Below are 19348 nucleotides of genomic sequence, written 5' to 3' on the forward strand. Positions count from 1 at the left end.
GCAGCACTGGCCAGGTCACCAGGTGGGTGGCCTGTGTCTCCTGAGGGCCCAGCTCACACAGGCAGCTTCTCAGGCAGGCACTGGTCTCAGGTGGGGTCAGCCAGTGGTCCACCCTCTGGTCCTACCACGGTCCAGCCGGAATGACTGGTCAAACTATTGTTTGTGGCTTTGCAGGAAGCCATTTGAAAGGGTCATTGAGAAATGATCTTTCTAAATCAAGCTGTACCAATATTTTTATTTCCTTTTAAGAAATGCCACATTTAAAGGCATTAGATGGGCCTGTGTTTAAAGCCTGGGAAACAAGTCCCTGTGACTTAAGTTCAGAAAAACAGAAGTGTCCCACTCTCAAAGCAAAAACAACAGAGAACTGCATGACATGTATCCTTCCTACAGCAAGTGCTCGCTCTTGGGACCTTATGGATGGTTGACGAAAAAAGCACATCTAAATCCAAAACACTTTTTCAGACCAATGTCACATGCACTGACACTCACACATCTTAGATCATCTGCTCATGGTTCTAACCATTTTTCGAAACAAGAAATTGGTTGAGGAATTTAGATTGTTAATTGTATGGTTTATGACATTTTAAAAATAAGTGACAAGTCACTTTTACTAGTCTGGGAACTGGCTCTGTGTAGTGTTAGGAGAGAAGAGAAACTCAGAAGCCTGATCCCCCAAGGGTCCCCCACCTCCCACCCAATCTACTGCACCTAAATGAAGACAAAGAATAAGAGGCAAAAACTAGAACCCCACTGATCTATGTCTTAGAGACTCTGTGTATCTATGTACTGGGCTTGTGTTCACCATTCACTTCTTCCCAGAACACGTGATTTGATGGTAAGTAGGGTAGACGAAACAGGAAAGCCCCCAAACACAGTAAGGATCACTGAAGCAAGGAAGTGGAGAAAATACTAGAAAACTGAGTACACAAGGGCAAAACATCCCCCTCTTCACAATGTTGTCAAGAATCAACCCTGTGGCCAGGCACAGTGGCTCATGCCTATAATCCCAGCACTGTGGGAGAATAAGGTGGGTGGGTGACCTGAGGCTCAGAGATTGAGACCAGCCTGGCCAACATGGTGAAATCCCATCTCTGCTAAAAATACAAAAAAATTAGCTGGGTGTGGTGGCAGGCACCTGTAATCCCAGCTACTCGGCAGGCTGAGGCATGAGAATCACTTGCACCTGGGAGGTGGAGGTTGCAGTGAGCCGAGATCACACTACTGCACTCCAGCCTGGGCAACAGAGCGAGACTCCATCTCAAAAAAAAAAAAGAAAAGAAAAATTAGCTGGGCATAGTGGCAGATGCCTGTAATCCCAGCTACTCAGGAGGCTGAGGCAAGAGAATCACTTGAACTCAGGAGGTGGAGGTTGCAGTGAGCCGAGATCATACCATTGCACTCCAGCCTGGGCGACAGGGCAAGACTCCATCTCAAAAAAAAAAAAAAAAAAGAAATCAACTCTGAAAAATGAAGCCCAGGTATTGAAGAGTGGGAAGGAACCACAGATAGCAGTTACACAGACTAGGAAAGGGGCCGGGGTCTTCAGGCAAGATCCTCTGCCAGACAGAGCAGTTCAGCAGAGGCCACACCGGGAGGAGAACTCGGCTCTGCCAATTGGGAACCTCCTCAGAGCTGGCTCCGGGCTCTGCGGAAAACAGGAAAATCTTGGCACATCTAAATATGGGAAGGCCGTCTACCTAAAACCATGTAATGCTTAGGCAAATGGCTGGTCATTTTAAGTTTAAAATACTAAGATCCTAATAACAAGGCCTAATATTAGCAAGAAAAAGCACTTATTTTCTATGAGACCTTGAAAGACTGCTACTTCTTTTTAGCTTTTTATATTAGGTTTTACATAATTTAAATCTTTTATTGTTCAAATTTAATCTACCAGTATTTGTGAAGGAAATGGCCCCTTTAGAATAGCTTCCATCTTAAAAGAGGAGGCCTGTGCAGGTCCCCACTGTTGGGACTATCTGGCTAGAAGTGACCAGCTCTATCACAGCTGGGTGTCGGGAGTTCAGTGATGACAAAACTCAAAGGCAGGTTGTCATTTGAAGCTCAGCTGCATGGCAGTAAAAGAGGTTTGAGGTTTGCAGAATGTGTGTCTAACTGAGCCCTTTTTTGCTGGCTCTACCTATTATTAAGACTATTTTCTTAATGAAAGGAAGATGCAGGTGAACTAAAAATAAAAACTGGGTTCTCACAAATAAAATGACTGTGTTTACTTCCTCTCTTTTGGTGCCAAAAAAAAAAAAAAGAAAAGAAAAAGAGCTTAATTGGCCATAAAAGTCAAATTGACAACTCATAGATTCTTTCTGACTAGTGAATAACAGCAATGGTGATAATAAATGATACTCTACAGCAGCGTTCCTGAACTTTCGAGCACATAATCACCTGGGGGCTTTTTAGAATGCAGCTCTGATTCAGGAGGTCTGAATTCAGGGAGCTGAGATTCTACGTTTCTAACAGGCTTCTAATGCTGCAGGTCTGTGGGCAACACTTCAAGTGGCAAAGCTCTACATTTGACAAATAACTTTTCTTGGTGGCTCTTTAATCAGTCCAGGTGGAAGGGAATCAGTAAGTCACGAGGCCCTTTAGGAACTCATCTTACTCCAGCATATCAAGTGGACCAATCCTTTTTTTTTTTTGAGACAGAGTCTCACTCTGTTGCCCAGGCTGGAGTGCAGTGGCGCAATCTCGGCTCACTGCAACCTCCACCTCCCTGGTTCAAGAGATTCTCCTGCTTCAGGCTCCTGAGTAGCTGTGAGGTACCCATAACCACACCCAGCTTTTTTTTTTTTTTTTTTTTTTTGTATTTTTATTAGAGACATGGTTTCACCATGTTAGTCAGGCTGGTCTCAAACTCCTGACCTCAGGTGATCCGCCCACCTCGGCCTCCCAAAGTACTGAGATTACAGGTGTGAACCACTGCGCCTGGCCTCAACTGGACCAATCTTGATGCACAAAATAGCACTACGCCAGGTAATATATTATATGTCACTCAAAATGTAACTGGCTATCAAGCGCATAATGACTGTTTGCTTTTGAACTTTTCAAGAAATGTTTGCCACTTGCCTGGCACACTGGAAGCTCAACAAATGCCTGTAGCATAAGGGAATGAATGAATGAATGAACAGAAGGAAGGAGGAGGAAACTCAGTGAATTTGGCTGCCTGCTGGCCCCTGTGCGTATTCAGACCATCTTGTAAAGCTTCTTACCAGTCATATTTTGAGATGGAGGGAACAGTACAAAAATCATCAGCAGACTTGGGGAGAGAGAATCAGGGTGGGGGAGGAGGAGGAAGAAGAGAAAAGAACACGGGCAGCAGCTAACTATTGGAGATCACTGAGTGCCAGGCACAGTGTTGAAGTCCTTTACATGAACTACCTAATTAGTCATCTTAAAACCTTTGTGAGTTAAGAATTAGAATTAGAAACTGGGAAACTAAGGCACGAGAAAGTAAGTAATCCAAGATAATCCAGTTAGGTGGGCTTAGGGCCTGCTCCACTGCAGCCTCAGCATCAAAATCTAATCCTCAGGGCAGCACGACTGGCTCCGCCACCAGCCACAGTAAGCCCTGACCCTACTTCTCTGTTAGGTTTTGCAAGTAGTTAATACTAACGGATTGGGTTGGCTCAGCAGCCTCTCTAAATCAGGTCTACACACAGCTCAAAAGACATAACTGTTATTTTATTTTATTTTATTTTTGATACAGGGTCTTACTCTCGCCCAGACTGGAGTGCAATGGCGCAATCTGGGCTCACTGCAACCTCTGCCTCCCAGGCTCAAGTGATTCTCCTGCCTCAGCCTCCTGAGTAGCTGGGATTACAGGCACACACCACTAACGCCTGGCTAAGTTTTGTGTTTTTAGTAGAGATGGGGTTTCACCATATTGGCCAGGCTGGTCTTGAACTCTTGACCTTAAATGATCCACCTGCCTCAGCCTCCCAAAGTGCTGGGATTAAAGGCGTGAGCCACTGTGCCCAGCCATAACCATTTTTGGCACCTGCATTTTTATTATACTGATATCCTTGATATACCCCAGCACTAGGCTCCACATTTGCCAGCTTTGTCTGATGGTTGGCTGGTTGTTTATTTATTTATTTATTTATTTATTTTTGAGACAGAGTCTTGCTCTGTTGCCCAGGCTGGAGTGCAATGGTGCAATCTCAGCTCACTGCAACCTCTGTCTGCCAGGTTCAAGCAATTCTCCTGCTTCAGCCTCCTGAGTAGCTGGGACTACAGGTGTGCACCACCATGCCCAGCTAATTTTTTGTATTTTTAGTAGAGATGGGGTTTCACCATGTTGGCCAGGCTGGTCTCGAACTCCTGACCTTGTGATCTGCCTGCCTTGGCCTCCCAAAGTGCTGGGATTACAGGCGTGAGCCACCGCACCCAGCCATCTGACGGTTTTTTTTAAATTGAGAAATAAAACAAATAACCATGATGAATACTAAGATGACAATTTTTTGAGGGGGGAAACTAAAAAAGTTTCAAGAACACATAAGGAACACACACCCCCCTTTACACAGAAGCATCAATTGTTTGTATATTGCCTCATTTACTTGATGAGTTATTCTCATCTTTCTCTCTCTATATATACGTCAGCATATATGTCTGATATATATATGTCACTATATCTTTTTCTTGAATCATTTGAGAATAAGTTATAACCATGCCTCTTTGTTCCTAAATACTCCTGTGTTAATTCCTAAGAACAGGGGTCCCCAGGTTGTGCTCTCCTTATGGGAATCTAATGCCTGATGATCTGAGGTGGAACAGTTTCATCCTGAAACCATCCCCGCAACCCAGGTCTGTGGAAAATTTTTCTTCCAGGAAACTGGTCCCTGGTGCCAAAAAGGTTGGGAACCACTGCCTAAGAACAAGGCCATTCTCTTACATGATCACAAGCCAATTATCAACTTCAGGAAATGTTAATGTGAATACAATACCTTCATCTCATTTACTATCCACATCCAATGTTGCCATTTGGCCCAGTGATGTCTTTTATAGCCTGACCCACTATGTTTTAATGGCTGAATGCATATTAAGAATTAATATAAGTAATTAAGAATTAATATGAGTAGAGTGCTTTGGCATTTAGAAAGCCCTTTTGCTACATTAACTCATTTGCTTCTCGCTTTGCCTCTCTGAGGTCAGGCAGCAGCTCTATCCTTGGTTTACCCAAGATAGAAATGAGGCTGAGGGGACGTCAAATCCAAAGCAGTGCTCAGGCCCCATTCTCCCCCCACATCACTGGTTGGTGTTCATTTTAAATACTTTATTTGTCTTAGTGTCAACCAGCAGACTGACTACTAATCCAAACATTTTATTTTTGAGACGGGGTCTCTTGCTCTCACTTCCAGGCTGGAGTGCAGTGGCATGATCTTGGTTCACTGTAGCTTCAGCCTCCTGGGCTCAAGTGATCCTCCTGCCTCAGCCTCCCATGGAATTGGGACCACCACACCTGGCTAATTTCTTGATTTTCTGAAGACATGAGGTCTCACTATGTTGCCCAGGCTGGTCTCAAATGCTTGGGCTCAAGCAACCCTCCAGTCTCCCAAAGTGCTGGGACTACAGGCAGAGCCACCTCATCTGGCCCCCTCAAATATTTTAAATTCCAAAAATAAACAAATACAGTTCAAGTGCTTGTCTCTCTAACCAAAAATAAATGAGTATTTTTTGGGTGCTGTTGCTTCACGTTAGCATCACAGATTCTAATTATCACCTGCAGCTACACATGCAGGAAGAGTCCTGAGCTCCTCAGGGTCTGAGAGCTTGGTATCAGTTGGGAGGCCCCTGGTGGGCAAGTAGGGGGCCCTGGCTTCCTCGGTGCCCACCCAGCCCTTTTTGTGGAGCCCACCCCACCACGCATGCCAAACTTAAACCCACAACTGGCAAAAAATCCCCAACCCCAGGCTTGACTTGAACATAGAAAGCCAAGACACGTTGGGGGTCTCTTCCAAGGCACAGTGAAACATTAGCATGGTGAAACCCCATCTCTGCTAAAAAACGTTAGTTTAGGGGCAGGGAGGCAGTTTCCCAATCCTCAGTAGTAGCCTAAAAAGAGATAAAAACTTGACTACTGAATAGAGAAGTACTGGTTTTGGAAATGGAACTATTGGGATTCAAATCATCACTCTTCTACTTAGTTCATTTGCCTTGGGCAAGTCACTGGGTCTCAATTCCATCATCCCTACACCCAGATAATAACACACAGCAAGCAGAAATGCAGTGAGGTGGCCAGCACAGACTCCGGAACGCGTGAGGCCTCTGGCTCCTAATGGTTGAAAGCACAGAAAGCCTCCTCCAGAGTATGGCCCCCTGCAGCGCGAGCCTCTGCCTTTCGCACAACCCCCACACAACCCAGAGTTTGTAGGTGTGAACACAACGTCAGCAAGGTAGGGGGCTGAGGTTAAAATTCAGCATGACTGTCAGGAATACAAAATAACTGACCGTCTTTTCAGTAGGGGCTGTCTCTGGTGACAGGGAGTTGAATTTTTCTTATGCGTGGCCCTCTGTTCTTGGTTTGTGAATGTAGAAGGAAGAGTAAAATATTTACCTTTTCCAAAGCCTCTCTGTCAAGCAGTTCTTGCACAGCTAGCAGCTTGATGCTGTAAGAAAAAAATCAAAACCACACTTGAAAAACAAATCATTTCATGTCACCAAGGATCATCAAACAAGTCACAAGAACAAAAGGCTGAAATTTCATCCTGCATTTCTATGTCACCTGCCATCTTAAGATGACCTTTTGTTTAAATCAAAATGACCATTTTGAAAGTATTTAAAATGTTTCTACATTTGAAAATAATTTTTACCATATGATCCAGCAGTTTCACTTTTAAGTATATTCCCCAAAGAATTGAAAGCAGGAACTCGAATAGGTAATTGCACACCAATGTTCACAGCAGCATTATTCACAATAGCCAAAAGGTAGAAACAACATAAATGTCTACCAACAGATGAATGAATAAGCAAAATGGAGTACATACTTTTAATGGACTATATTACATATCCTTAACAAAGAACATTCTGATACATGCCACACCGCAGATGAACCTTGGAGACATGCTAAGTGAGATAAGCCAGTCACAAAAGACAAATACTATACAATCTCACTTACATGAGGTATCTTAAGAGTAATCAAATTCGGCCGGGCGCGGTGGCTCAAGCCTGTAATCCCAGCACTTTGGGAGGCCGAGACGGGCGGATCACTAGGTCAGGAGATCGAGACCATCCTGGCTAACACGGTGAAACCCCGTCTCTACTAAAAAATACAAAAAACTAGCCGGGCGAGGTGGCGGGCGCCTGTAGTCCCAGCTACTCAGGAGGCTGAGACAGGAGAATGGCCCGGGAGGCGGAGCTTGCAGTGAGCTGAGATCCGGCCACTGCACTCCAGCCTGGGCGACAGAGCGAGACTCCGTCTCAAAAAAAAAAAAAAAAAAAGAGTAATCAAATTCACACAGGCAGAAAGTAGAATTGTCAGGGGCATCTGAACCACAGCGATTCCATCTTGAATAGGGGCTGGGTAAAATAAGGCCAAGACCTACTGGGCTGTATTCCTAGGAGGTTAGGCATTAAGTCACAGGATGAGATAGGAGGTCGGCACAAGATTCAGGTCCTAAAGATCTTGCTGATAAAAGAGGGTGTGGTAAACAGGCTGACCAAAACCCACCAAAACCAAGATGGCCACAAAAGCGACCTCTGGTCGCTCTCACTGCTCATTACATGCTAATTATAATGCATTAGTGCTAAAAGACACGCCCACCAGCACCATGACAGTTTACAGGTGCCATGGCAACATCACAAAGTCACACTATAGCGTCTAAAAAGCGGAGGAACTCTCAGTTCTGGGAATTGCCCACCCCTTTCCTTGTTTAGCATATAATAAATAAATAACCATAAAAATAGCTAGCCATTCTTTTTTTTCTTTTTTGAGACAGTCTCACTCTGTCACCCAGGCTGAAATGCAGTGGCATGATCTTGGCTCGCTGCAACCTTCACCTCCTGAGTTCAAGCCATTCTCCTGCCTCAGCCTCCCGAGGATCTGGTTTTACAGGCGTGCGCCGCTACATCCGGCTAATTTTTGTATTTTTAGTAGAGACTGGGTTTCACCATGTTGGTCAGGTGGGTCTTGAACTCCCGGCCTCAAGTGATCCACCCACCTAGGCCTCCCAAAGTTTTGGGATTACAGGCGTGAGCCACTGCGCTTGACCTTAGCCAGCCATTCTTTATTCCTTTACTCTACCATAAACTTGCTTTCACTTTATAGATTTGCCCCAAATTTTTTGCACAAGGTCCAAGAACCCTCTTTTGGGGTATGCATTGGGACCCCTTTGCAGTAACAGAATGGTGCTTACCAGGGACTGAGGGAGAAAGAGAATGGAGAGGTATTGTATCCACTTTGGGATAAAGAAAAAGTTCTAGAGGGCCAACGCAGTGGCTCATACCTGTAATCCCAGCACTTTGGGAGGCCAAGGTAGGAGGATTGCTTGAGCTCAGGAGGTCAGGAGCAGCCTGGACAACATCACAACGTGTCCGGAATTGGTGGGTTCTTGGTCTGACTGACTTCAACAATGAAGCCGCAGACCCTCGCGGTGTGTTACAGTTCTTAAAGACGGTGTGTCCTGAGTTTGTTCCTTCTGATGTTTGGACGTGTCCGGAGTTTCTTCCTTCTGATGGGTTCGTGGTTTCACTGACTTCAGGTGTGAAGCTGCAGACCTTGGCGGTGAGCATTACAGTTCATAAAGGCGGCACATCTGGAGTTGTTTGTTCCTGCTGGTGGGTTCATTGTCTGGCTGACTTCCAGAGTGAAGGTACAGACCTTCACAGTCAGTGTTCCAGCAGCACAGACCCAAAGACCCAAAGAGTGAGCAGCAGCAAGATTTAGTGCGAGGAGTAAAAGAGGAGCAAAAGAACAAACCTTCCACAGGGAGGAGGGGGACCCCAATGGCTTGCGACTTGCTAGCGCGGGGTGGCCTTCTTTTATTCCCTTATCTGGCCCCACCCACATCCTGCTGATTGGCCCATTTTACAGAGAGCTGATTGGGTCGTTTTACAGAGAGCGCATTGATCCATTTTGACAGAGTGCTGATTGGTGCATTTACAAACCTTTAGCTAGACACAGAGTGCTGATTGGTGTGTTTACAATCCTTTAGCTAAACAGAAAAGTTCTCCAAGTCCCCACCCAATTAGCTAGACACAGAGCACTGATTGGTCCGTTTTGACAGAGTACTGACTGGTGCATTGACAATCCTTTAGCTAGACAAAAAAGTTCTCCAAGCCCCCACCTGTCCCAGAAGCCCAGCCGGCTTCACCTCTCACTGGTACTCGCCAAACGGGACTTTGCCACACCCGGGCACTGCGGCAGCCCAGAAGGAGCTCATCGCAGACAATCAAGAGAAAAAGAGCAGAAGCGAGAAAGAGAGGCCTGCTATCCTGGCCAACTAACCTGCGAAGAGGGAACGGCAGTCCAGGCACGGGATTCAGCCTACGGTCAAGCCCAGCGGAGGCTCCGATCAAGCCCAGCAGGGCTTGCTGAGCCCGCGCTCACCTGAAAACCGTGGGGAGCGCAGCGCGCAGTCCCAGCTCCCGCCCGCACCTCTCTCTTCACACTTCCCCTCGAGCAGAGGGAGTAGACTCCGGCCTTGGCCAGCCCCAGAGAGGGGCCCTCATAGCGCAGTGGCGGGCCGAATGGCTCCTCAAGCCCAGCCAGAGCTGACGCCGAGGCAGAGGAGGCGCCGAGAGCGAGCAAGGGCGGCTCGCACGTTGTCACCTCTCAACAAGACCTCATCTCTACTAAAAATACAAAAAATTAGCCTGGTGTGGTGGTCCATGCCTGTGACCCCAGCTACTCGGGAGGCTGAGGTAGGAGAATCTCTTGAGCCTGGGAGGTCGAGGCTTGCAATGAGCAGAGATCACGCCACTGCACTCCAGACTGGGTGACACAGCGAGACTCTGTCTCAAAAAAAAAAAAAAGTTCTAGAGACAATGAATGGTGCTGATTATACAACGTAAATGTACTTTATGCCATGCCACTGAATTGTACACTTAAAAAGGATTAAAATGCTAAATTTTATTTATAAACATTTTGCCATAAAAAATTATAAAACTATCTGATAGCTACTTACTGTGAGGAATTTGAATACATTCAGAAGAATATAAAGAAAAACAGTCACCCAAATAGCTAAAGCCATCACTTGTAAAGGGACCCTGCTCAGCCACTCATTTGTTTTCCAAACATTGACAGCGCCCTACTGTGTGCAAGTGACCAAGGATCCATGATTGCTATGGCACTCCCTGCCTGGAAGGCACTCACAGCCAGTTCAGAATATGATGTCCAGAATATGTATGCCAAATGGGCAACAGAGATGCAGAGAGGAACCGGGCCCAGCCGAGGCCAGAGGATTCCTGGAGGGACCAGGTTAGCTTTGTCAGGGAAGGAGAGCTGGGAAAAAAAGCGATCACAGAGGAGGTCTATAGAGGCACCAAGGGGAGAGATGACTTGCTGGTTTCCAGTGCAGGTGCCTGAACTGAGGCTACAGCCAGCAACCAAGGTGACAGGATTGAGAAGTGCATGCAGGTTGACAGGGGAGGTATTTTCCCCTTTTTGACATGTTGCTTTTGAAGTGTTCATGGACACAATGAGCAGGTGGTCAATGCTGTGGGGGAGGCCTGGGCTGGAGGCTGTGGGGGAGGCCTGGGCTGGAGGCTGTGGAGGAGGCCTGGGCTGGAGGCTGTGGGGAAAACCTGTGCTGGAGGCTGTGGAGGAGGCCTGTGCTAGAGGCTGTGGGGAGGCCTGTGCTGGAGGTTGTGGGGGAAGCCTGGGCTAGAGGCTGTGGGGGAGGCCTGTGCTAGAGGCTGTGGGGGAGGCCTGTGCTGGAGGCTGTGGGGGAAACCTGTGCTGGAGGCTGTGGGGGAGGCCTGTGCTAGAGGCTGTGGGGAGGCCTGTGCTGGAGGCTGTGGGGGAGGCCTGGGCTAGAGGCTGTGGGGGAGGCCTGTGCTAGAGGCTGTGGGGGAGGCCTGGGCTGGAGGCTGTGGGGGAAACCTGTGCTGGAGGCTGTGGGGGAGGCCTGGGCTACAGGCTGTGGGGGAGGCCTGGGCTGAAGGCTGTGGGGGAAACCTGGGCTGGAGGCTGTGGGGGAGGCCTGGTGGAAGCTGTGGGGGAAACCTGGGCTGGAGGCTGTGGGGGAGGCCTGGGCTGGACTCAGCACACAGTAAAAGCATGAGAGCTCCAAGGAGCTGTTTAGGGAGTGGGTCAGCTGTGGATGGTGTCACAACACTCCCTGCCCACCCAGCTCATGTGTGAATGCTCACTGGTAATTTCCTCCCCACCTCCAGCAACCTGCACAGGTTCTACAGAATAGAAATAGGCCCACTGTGAAGCACATGCCTCCCTCCAAAGGGATTAGACAACTTTTTCTTTTTCTTTTGAGACAGGGTCTTACTTTGTCACCCAGGCTGGAGTATACTGGCACCATCTTGGTTCACTGCAGCTCTGACCTCCAGGGTTCAAGCGATTGTCCTGCCTCAGCCTTCCAAGCAGCTCAGACTACAGGCGCATGCCACCACACCAGGCTAATTTTTGTATTTTTAGTAGAGATGGGATTTTGCCATGGTGCCCAGGCTGGTCTCGAACTCCTGAGCTCAAGCGATTTGCCTGCCTCAGCTTCCCACAGTACTAGGATTACAGGTGTGAGCCACCATATCTGGTCTGAATTAGGCAATTTAAAAAATTCACCTTAATTTATAGAATTATTCATACCCTTTGTACCATAAGCAAACACTGTCTCACCAAATGCAATGGCTAATTTAAAAGCAGCTTCAAGAAGTGTAATCAAGGTTTTCACGGCTTATAAGAAACCACCACCACCACCAAATCAGGCCGGGCACGGTGGCTCACACCTGGAATTCCAGCACTTTGGGAGAACAAGGCGGGTAGATCATTTGAGGTCAGGACTTCGAGACTGGCCTGGCCAACATGGTGAAACCCTGTCTCTACTAAAAATACAAAAATTAGCCAGGCTTGGTGGTGGGCGCCTGTAATCCCAGCTACTCAGGAGGCTGAGGTGGGAGAGTCGCTTGAGCCCGGGAAGCAGAGGGTGCAGCGAGCTGAGATCGCGCCAGGCACTCTGGCCTGGGTGACACAGCGAGACTCCGTCTCAAAAAACAAAACAAAACAAAACAAAAAACCCACCAAAAAAACAAACAACAAATTAGCAAACATCCAGGCTAATGGACAGGAGTGTGGGCATTCTCTCTGCTTCAACCCCATTGGCTTTTGTTTCATCTCTTAGGCAGGTTTGCTTTTGTTGTTTCTCTGGCTTGGAGGGGTCTTCCCCAGGATCTTTCCAACACCATCTGTCTCATCCCCTCATTCCAGTCTTACTGGGAATGTCATCTCCTCCAAGCAACTGTCCCTAGACACCAGAGTTAAACCAGCATCCCAGGTCACAATATGTTATTTTCTTCAGTGGTCTTTGTGCTACCTTGAAGCATGAGTTTATTGGGGTGCTTTTGTCTGTCTCCTCCCAACAAGCATGGAAGCTCCTTGAGGCTGGGGACTGAGACATTCTTGCTCATAATTACATTTGTGGTGTCTACAACTGGCACATGGAAAGCGCTCAAGGAATTTATTTGCTGACCAGGCCTGGAGGCCTTCAGGCCAAGTTGCTATCATAGCTCACACATTCCAGCCTGAATGGGTAATAGCAAAGGCCATGCCTCGGTTTCTCCTTCTGAAAAGAATGCCTCAAATAAGATGGCTGGGTGGATCCTCCCTTGGTGAAAGGTGCTACGTGAATTAGGTAACGGACTGTCATTCATAAAATATGCCTGGTGGCAGGTCAAGGCCATTGGCCACTCCTCAGCACATTCTGATTTCCACTGTGCAAATCTAGATTCCAGGTCACCAGTTTGGACAGCAACTTATATGCTAAGTTAGGACTATCCAGTTGTAGCTCAAATTTCAGAAGCCTAATCTGCCTCTGAAATAACCATGATAAATATTTACACTGGAGGGACTTTTCAAATAGTCTCCCATTCCTGCCCCTTTTATGGTCATGAAGTCCAATTTAGTATCAGGCATCAGATGGCAACAGTTTAGAGAAAAGGTCTCAACACTGTTAAAATATTCAGCTCTATTTTTCTCCCTACTATTTACTAAGATACTACAATCAGCCACAGAACAAGATTTGAAAACCAACAATTTCAGGCTCTGACATGAAAATGACATTAAAATAACTTCAGCTGACTCTGATTTAAGTCAAAACCTGAAGGATGCCACGTCCTGCTCTCATCACTTACTGTCCTCTAGAACACACCTGGCACAGGCCTGGCATGCACAGTGCTACCCTCCAACCCCCAGCCTCCACAGAACTCTCCCCCACTGAACTTAGATTCAGCTTCCAAATCCTTCTCAACAGTCCAGTGAGCCACAACCAATCTACTGAAATTGGCATATGAGATAAAAACCCATTTATTATCTGCTCTAAAACCAATACCAATAGTGGGAGGGGCAAAAACAAACAAACAAAAACCGGAGACATTCCTACACTACTAAAACCCAGCAAGGGCCGGTGCGGTATCACGCCTGTAATCCCAGCACTTCGGGAGGCCGAGGCGGGCGGATCATGAGGTCAGGAGATCGAGACCATCCTGGCTAACACGGTAAAATCCCATCTCTTCTACCAATATAAAAAATTAGCTGGGTGTGGTGGCAGGTGCCTGTAGTCCCAGCTACTCGGGAGGCTGAGACAGGAGAATTGCTTGAACCTGGGAGGCGGAGGTTGCAGTGAGCCAAGATTGTGCCACTGAACTCCAACCTAGGTGACAGAGCAAGACTCCATCTCAAAACAAAAACAAAAACAAAAAACAAAAAATCCCCAGCAACATAAATGGGATAGTTTTAGGGGCAGGGGGAGAGAAGATGATAAGACACTCAGATCTACATAGTTTGTGTTTCAAAATGAGAGCAATGCATATTAATATTAAGAAGCTACTGCTAGAGCTGTTCATAACTTTGGATTTCTTCAGAAAGCTGTTTTGTCCTCCTGAGAGTTGCAGTCCTTAAGGGTATTCTGAGATGCTTCCTGTTATATAACTGTCCTGATTTTATTTCTAACCTTATTGGAAACCCTTCCAATTTACGGTATTTATTTCAGTATTTATGATATCAGATTCTTCTAGTATATCAGATACTCCCTGGGAGGAAATTTCAGACATATGAAGGAGCAATAAGCCCATGTACGAAATCCTCCACTTGACACCATCTAACTTTTTGCCCTGAAAGGGAATCTGATATCTCATATTTTCTTTTTTTTTTTTTTTTGAGACGGAGTCTCGCTCTGTCGCCCAGGCTGGAGTTCAGTGGCCGGATCTCCGCTCACTGCAAGCTCCGCCTCCTGGGTTTAGGCCATTCTCCTGCCTCAGCCTCCCGAGTAGCTGGGACTACAGGCGCCCGCCACCTCGCCCGGCTAGTTTTTTGTATGTTTTAGTAGAGACGGGGTTTCACCGTGTTAGCCAAGATGGTCTTGATCTCCTGACCTCGTGATCCACCTGTCTCGGCCTCCCAAAGTGCTGGGATTACAGGCTTAAGCCATTGCCCCCAGCCCTCATATTTTCAATTCTGCCCCTTCCTCCCTCCTTTCTTCTGCGATTCCACAAACTTATACTGAATACCTCCTGTATTTCAGAAACTGGCATGTGTCTGGGGGACAAGATGAACACACAGTTCCTGCCCTCCACAAGGGCCCACAGGGGTTAGGAAGCTGCTTCAGCATATGTCCGAGGAAGAGGGAAGTGTCTCCCTGAGGCTCTCCTGGGTTCCAACATGGACCAGTAGAGCCGGGCCTAAGAGGTTCTGTCTCTTAGCAGCCTGGAGCTTGGTCCTCATACTCTGAGAACAGCAGAGCCCCAAGGAGATGAAAGCTGCAATTAACTATAATTTCTTTTTCTGTACCTTACATTGAGAAGAGTGGCAAATCACACAAAAGCAGCTGATAGCGGTGATTTATTTAGATAAATGACAGCTTGAAGGGCAAGTTCTGAAGTCAGGATGAGCAACACTTAGAAAGACCTAGAATGCATGCAATTAAGATCTATAATGGGATTAAAGAGGGTGATGGGGAAAGTGCCAGGCAGACACTGACAGCACAGAAAACAGGCGGCAGCACTGAGGAGACAGAAGCCAGACGGCACCCCTGCAGTCCAGGATGGCATGGGACACAGACTGCATGAGCTTTGACAGCCCCCAAAAAGATAGATATGGGATAACTCTATGGATGCTTCAAAAGCACTTGAAGGATAAACTCAACTATAGAGACACTCATGCTTCCAGAATAGATTATAACCTAAAGGATACTAGAGTCAGGATTCACCCTGGCTCCCTTTCTCTGAGGATTCTGGCACTTTGAGTTACCATTGCATTTATTAAATGACATAGTATAGTCCATGAGACACAGCAGTATGTAACAGGTAGAGAATGAATGCTATATGATGGATCCATTCATTCACTGTATGGATAAAAGATCTAAGGTTATGCACTATGCACCAGGCACTCCTGGGTGCTAGGGACATAATGACGAGCAAAAGCAGCCTCTGCCCCTAGACATCTGAGTCTAATGGAGGAACCAGGTAAGTGCATCAGCCGCGTGATAGGCACTCTCAGGAGGCAAACACATGGTGCCATGTGCCTGCTGGAAGGGCATGCACAAAGCTGGGAGGCTTCCTGGGGAGTGGCCTGTCAGCTGACACCTTCGGGCCTGCACAGCAGAGCGGAGGACGGGAGTGTTCCACGTAGGGTGGCAGGAACAGCAAGAGCAAAGGAACAAGGGGCCAGAGTGAGCATGGCCTGCTCAGGGACTGCATGCCGACCAGGGACATGGGGAGGTGGGCCTGAAGGTGGGAGGTAGGAATTCAAGGATTATTCTGCAGAAACAGGTGGGGCTGGCCCTGCTGAGAGGGTTTGTCAAGTCACATCAAGGAGTCTGGCAAGGAGTAGTCACAAATAATTTAGGGCAGTGATGTGGCAGAGGTCTGGGGGCACAGAAAGTAACTAATAAAAATATGGCCATGTTGTGGAGAATGGATGAGGTGGGGGTGGCAACGCTGGAGGTGGAGAGACCCAGGATGGGTCCAGGTAAGAGATGAAGGTGGCCTGTGCAGGCAACTAGCACTGGGCTAATTCTACACAAGTGAGCAGCTGGTAGGGCCTGATGAATGAACGGATGACGGGAACAAGAAAGAAACATCACCCCAGTTTCCACCTTGTGAAACTGGGTGCTGAAGGGACCATCTACTTAGGGAGCCAAGCAGGGCTGAAGATGCGAGTCTCGTCTTGGACACACTGGGGTTCGGGGCTTTAGGACCTCCGAGTGGAGTTTGAGGAGGTAACTGGCTGCACCTCAGCAAGTCCTGGGCTATAGATTTGGACATCAGGAGCGGGAGGATGGTGACGAAGGGGAAAGACCATCTAGGAGGCTGTAAGGACAGAGAAGACGGTCCAGGATAGGCACCCAAGGGCCATCGACATTTAACAGCTGGAAGGAGGAATGGGAGGCTGTCATGGAAGCAGCAAACGGACTGTCAGGAAGGTAGAAGGGGAACCTGGAGTGCACGGCCGGCAGCCATGGGGAGACAGTGCTGCAAGAGGGGCGGGAGCCAGTTGTTCAGAATTTACAGAATGCCAGGCAAGCAAAGGCTGGGGGCATTGGAGACAGCAGCTGCAGGGAGTGGTGCAGATGCCAGGTTTCAGAGGGTGAGAAGTGGACAGAAATGAAGGAGAAATGACGAATTAAAATCTAGGTACAAGATGTTGGATGGCTTCTCACAGCAGGATTTTCCAAGGAGAAAAACTCAAAGCCAGCAGATATTTAGCCTTATCCAAGTGAAGGCAATTATTAGAGCAAAAACAGTCCCTCTCAAAGCTGTGCATTCACATTCTCTCTCTCTTTTCCCCATGCCTTCCCTCCCTCCCCAAATGATATAGTCACGGGACCCAGTTTTTCTCTCAGAGCATAATCACCATTTGCAGGATATGGAAGAAAACTAAATGTCCTGAAAGTTGTAAATGATGCCTGGGCTAGTTTTATTTTATAATATAATACTTCCACACCCTCCTCTGCAAGAAAAAGAGTGAAAAATGTGAAGACCCTAAATTGAAGAGCCCACACCAAACCCCAGCGCCTCCAGCAATGCTGGCAACACAGACCCTGTACCTGATGTATCAGCCCACACTGTCTCCTGGACTGTACAGCAAACGTTAGGGAAGGGGTTTCCACGCGTGCTTTTAGAAGAGGGGTTCAGCAGCATAAACCTGGGGAGAGAGGGGCTCTCCCTCCTGTTTCAGTAAGGGAGACAGGAGGCCCAAGAGGAGAACATGGAGTGAAGGTGTAATCACAGCCAGGGTCCAGAGGCCAGGGGCAATGGCCACTCTCTACTCACATGTCCCTGTGACAAACCTATTAATCAATGTTCATCCTTAATAACAGCCCTAGTCATAAAACTAAGAACATTCCCCTTTCATTTCTAAGTCCCAGATGTAACCCAAGGAACCTCCCTAATGCCTGGCACACTTCTCCTCACATGACAAAAACTAGACCCTATCTCGATTATGTTTCAAATTCTGCCATCGATAAACACGAATATCCTCCTATCTATCACAATCCTATCCATTATTGTAGGCAGTTGAGGAGGACTTAAATCAAACACAATTGTGTAAAATCCTGGCAGGCCTGGCCCCACCTGTGTCTGCAGAATAACTTTTTCTTTCATTCACATCGCTGATTTGATTTTCCATAGCATTTTTTTTTTTTTTTTTGAGATGGAGTCTCACTCTGTTGACCAGGCTGGAGGGCAATGGCACAATCTCAGCTCACTGCAACCTCTGCCTCCCAGGTTCAGGTGATTCTCCTGCCTCAGCCTCCTGAGTAGCTGGGACTACAGGTGTGTGCCACCACTCCTGGCTAATTTTGTATTTTTAGTAGAGATGGGATTTCACCATGTTGGCCAAACTGGTCTCGAAGTCCTGACCTCATGTCATCCGCCTGTCTCAACCTCCCAAAGTGCTGGAATTACAGGCATGAGCCACCATGCCTGGCCTGTATTTGTTTTATGTGGGGTGGAGTTACTTAAGAAATTTCATGAAAGTCAGATTCACAAATGGCATCAATCCAGATGTCTGAACATACCTCCTTTCCCTTTCAAGCAAAGTTCCAGGTTAACTTCTGAGGAAATTAATGAAGGAATACCCCCACCCTTCTTTAACAGAGATGGGATCTCACTGTGTTGCCCAGGGTGGTCTCCAACTCCTGGGCTCAAGCGATCCTCCCATCTCAGCCTCCCAAAGTGCTGCAATTAGGCCGGGTGTGGTGGCTCAAGCCTGTAATCCCATCACTTTGGGAGGCTGAGGCGGGCGGATTACCTGAGGTCAGGAGTTTGAGACTAGTCTAACCAACAAGGTGAAACCCCCTCTCTACTAAAAATACAAAAATTTAGCTGGGCATGGTGGCATGTGCCTGTAATCTCACTACTTGGGAGCCTGAGGCAGGAGAATCACTTGAACCTGGGAGGTGGAGGTTGCAGTGAGCCAAGATTACACCATTGCACTCCAGCTTGGGCAACAAGAGCAAAACTCCGTCTCAAAGAAACAAAAAACAACCCCCCACAAAACCAAAGTGCTAGGATTACAGGTGTGAGCCACTGTGCCCGGCCAAGAATCTCTTGTCTCTTGTTTTTATCACCAAATTTTAGAAGACATCATGGGAGTCACTTGCAGGCCTGTTTTCCCCCATGCTTACTTTCCTCCTCTATTGGCTCAGAGCTGAGGAAACACAGGGGCCATCAGCATCTGCACACCAGTGGACATGCCCAGGAGGAGGGACGGGCTCTGGAGAAGGAGCTGCTTTTCCTAAATACGTCCCTGACAGCGTTGCATCCTGTCACTGCCAAGACACCCTTCCTCGCCAAAGACAAGTGCGGGATTAGGATGTCAGCACAGAACAATCTCCGTGGAATTGAACTTGGGCAGTAACTGTTCTTAGCAGGTTTAAAAGAATTAGTCTGCAAAACAATCTGGGCACTTCTTTGAGGACAGTGCCCACGTTTTTTGTTCCATTCAGGTTTCCAACTGCTTGAATCAATTACAGCATATTCTATTTTTTAAGAAAATTATCCAATCCATTCAGATTTTCAAATTTTGAGCATAAAAGTATACAAGTAATCACTTTAAACTTAATAACCACCTCTGCATCTGCTTCTGGCCACCCCCTGTTCCGTTCTTTAAGATGGGTAGATATTTTTTCTCATTTTGAAAATTAGATCTGTGAGAAATCAATCTACTTTG

General features: G+C 47.3%; 1 protein-coding gene across 6 annotated transcripts in view; it reads right to left on the reverse strand.

The window, feature by feature from the left end:
* Positions 1-19348, reverse strand: part of EEPD1 (endonuclease/exonuclease/phosphatase family domain containing 1) — a 156225-nt gene that overhangs the window by 64905 nt on the left and 71972 nt on the right. For all 6 annotated transcript variants that reach the window (XM_065542133.2, XM_065542132.2, XM_065542131.2 and 3 more), the window contains exon 3: positions 6569-6620. In XM_065542133.2, the coding sequence (XP_065398205.1) occupies positions 6569-6620 (52 nt within the window). The remainder of the gene's footprint in view (positions 1-6568; positions 6621-19348) is intronic.

This window comes from Macaca fascicularis, chromosome 3, assembly GCF_037993035.2.
Source record: "Macaca fascicularis isolate 582-1 chromosome 3, T2T-MFA8v1.1".
NCBI lineage: Eukaryota > Metazoa > Chordata > Mammalia > Primates > Cercopithecidae > Macaca > Macaca fascicularis.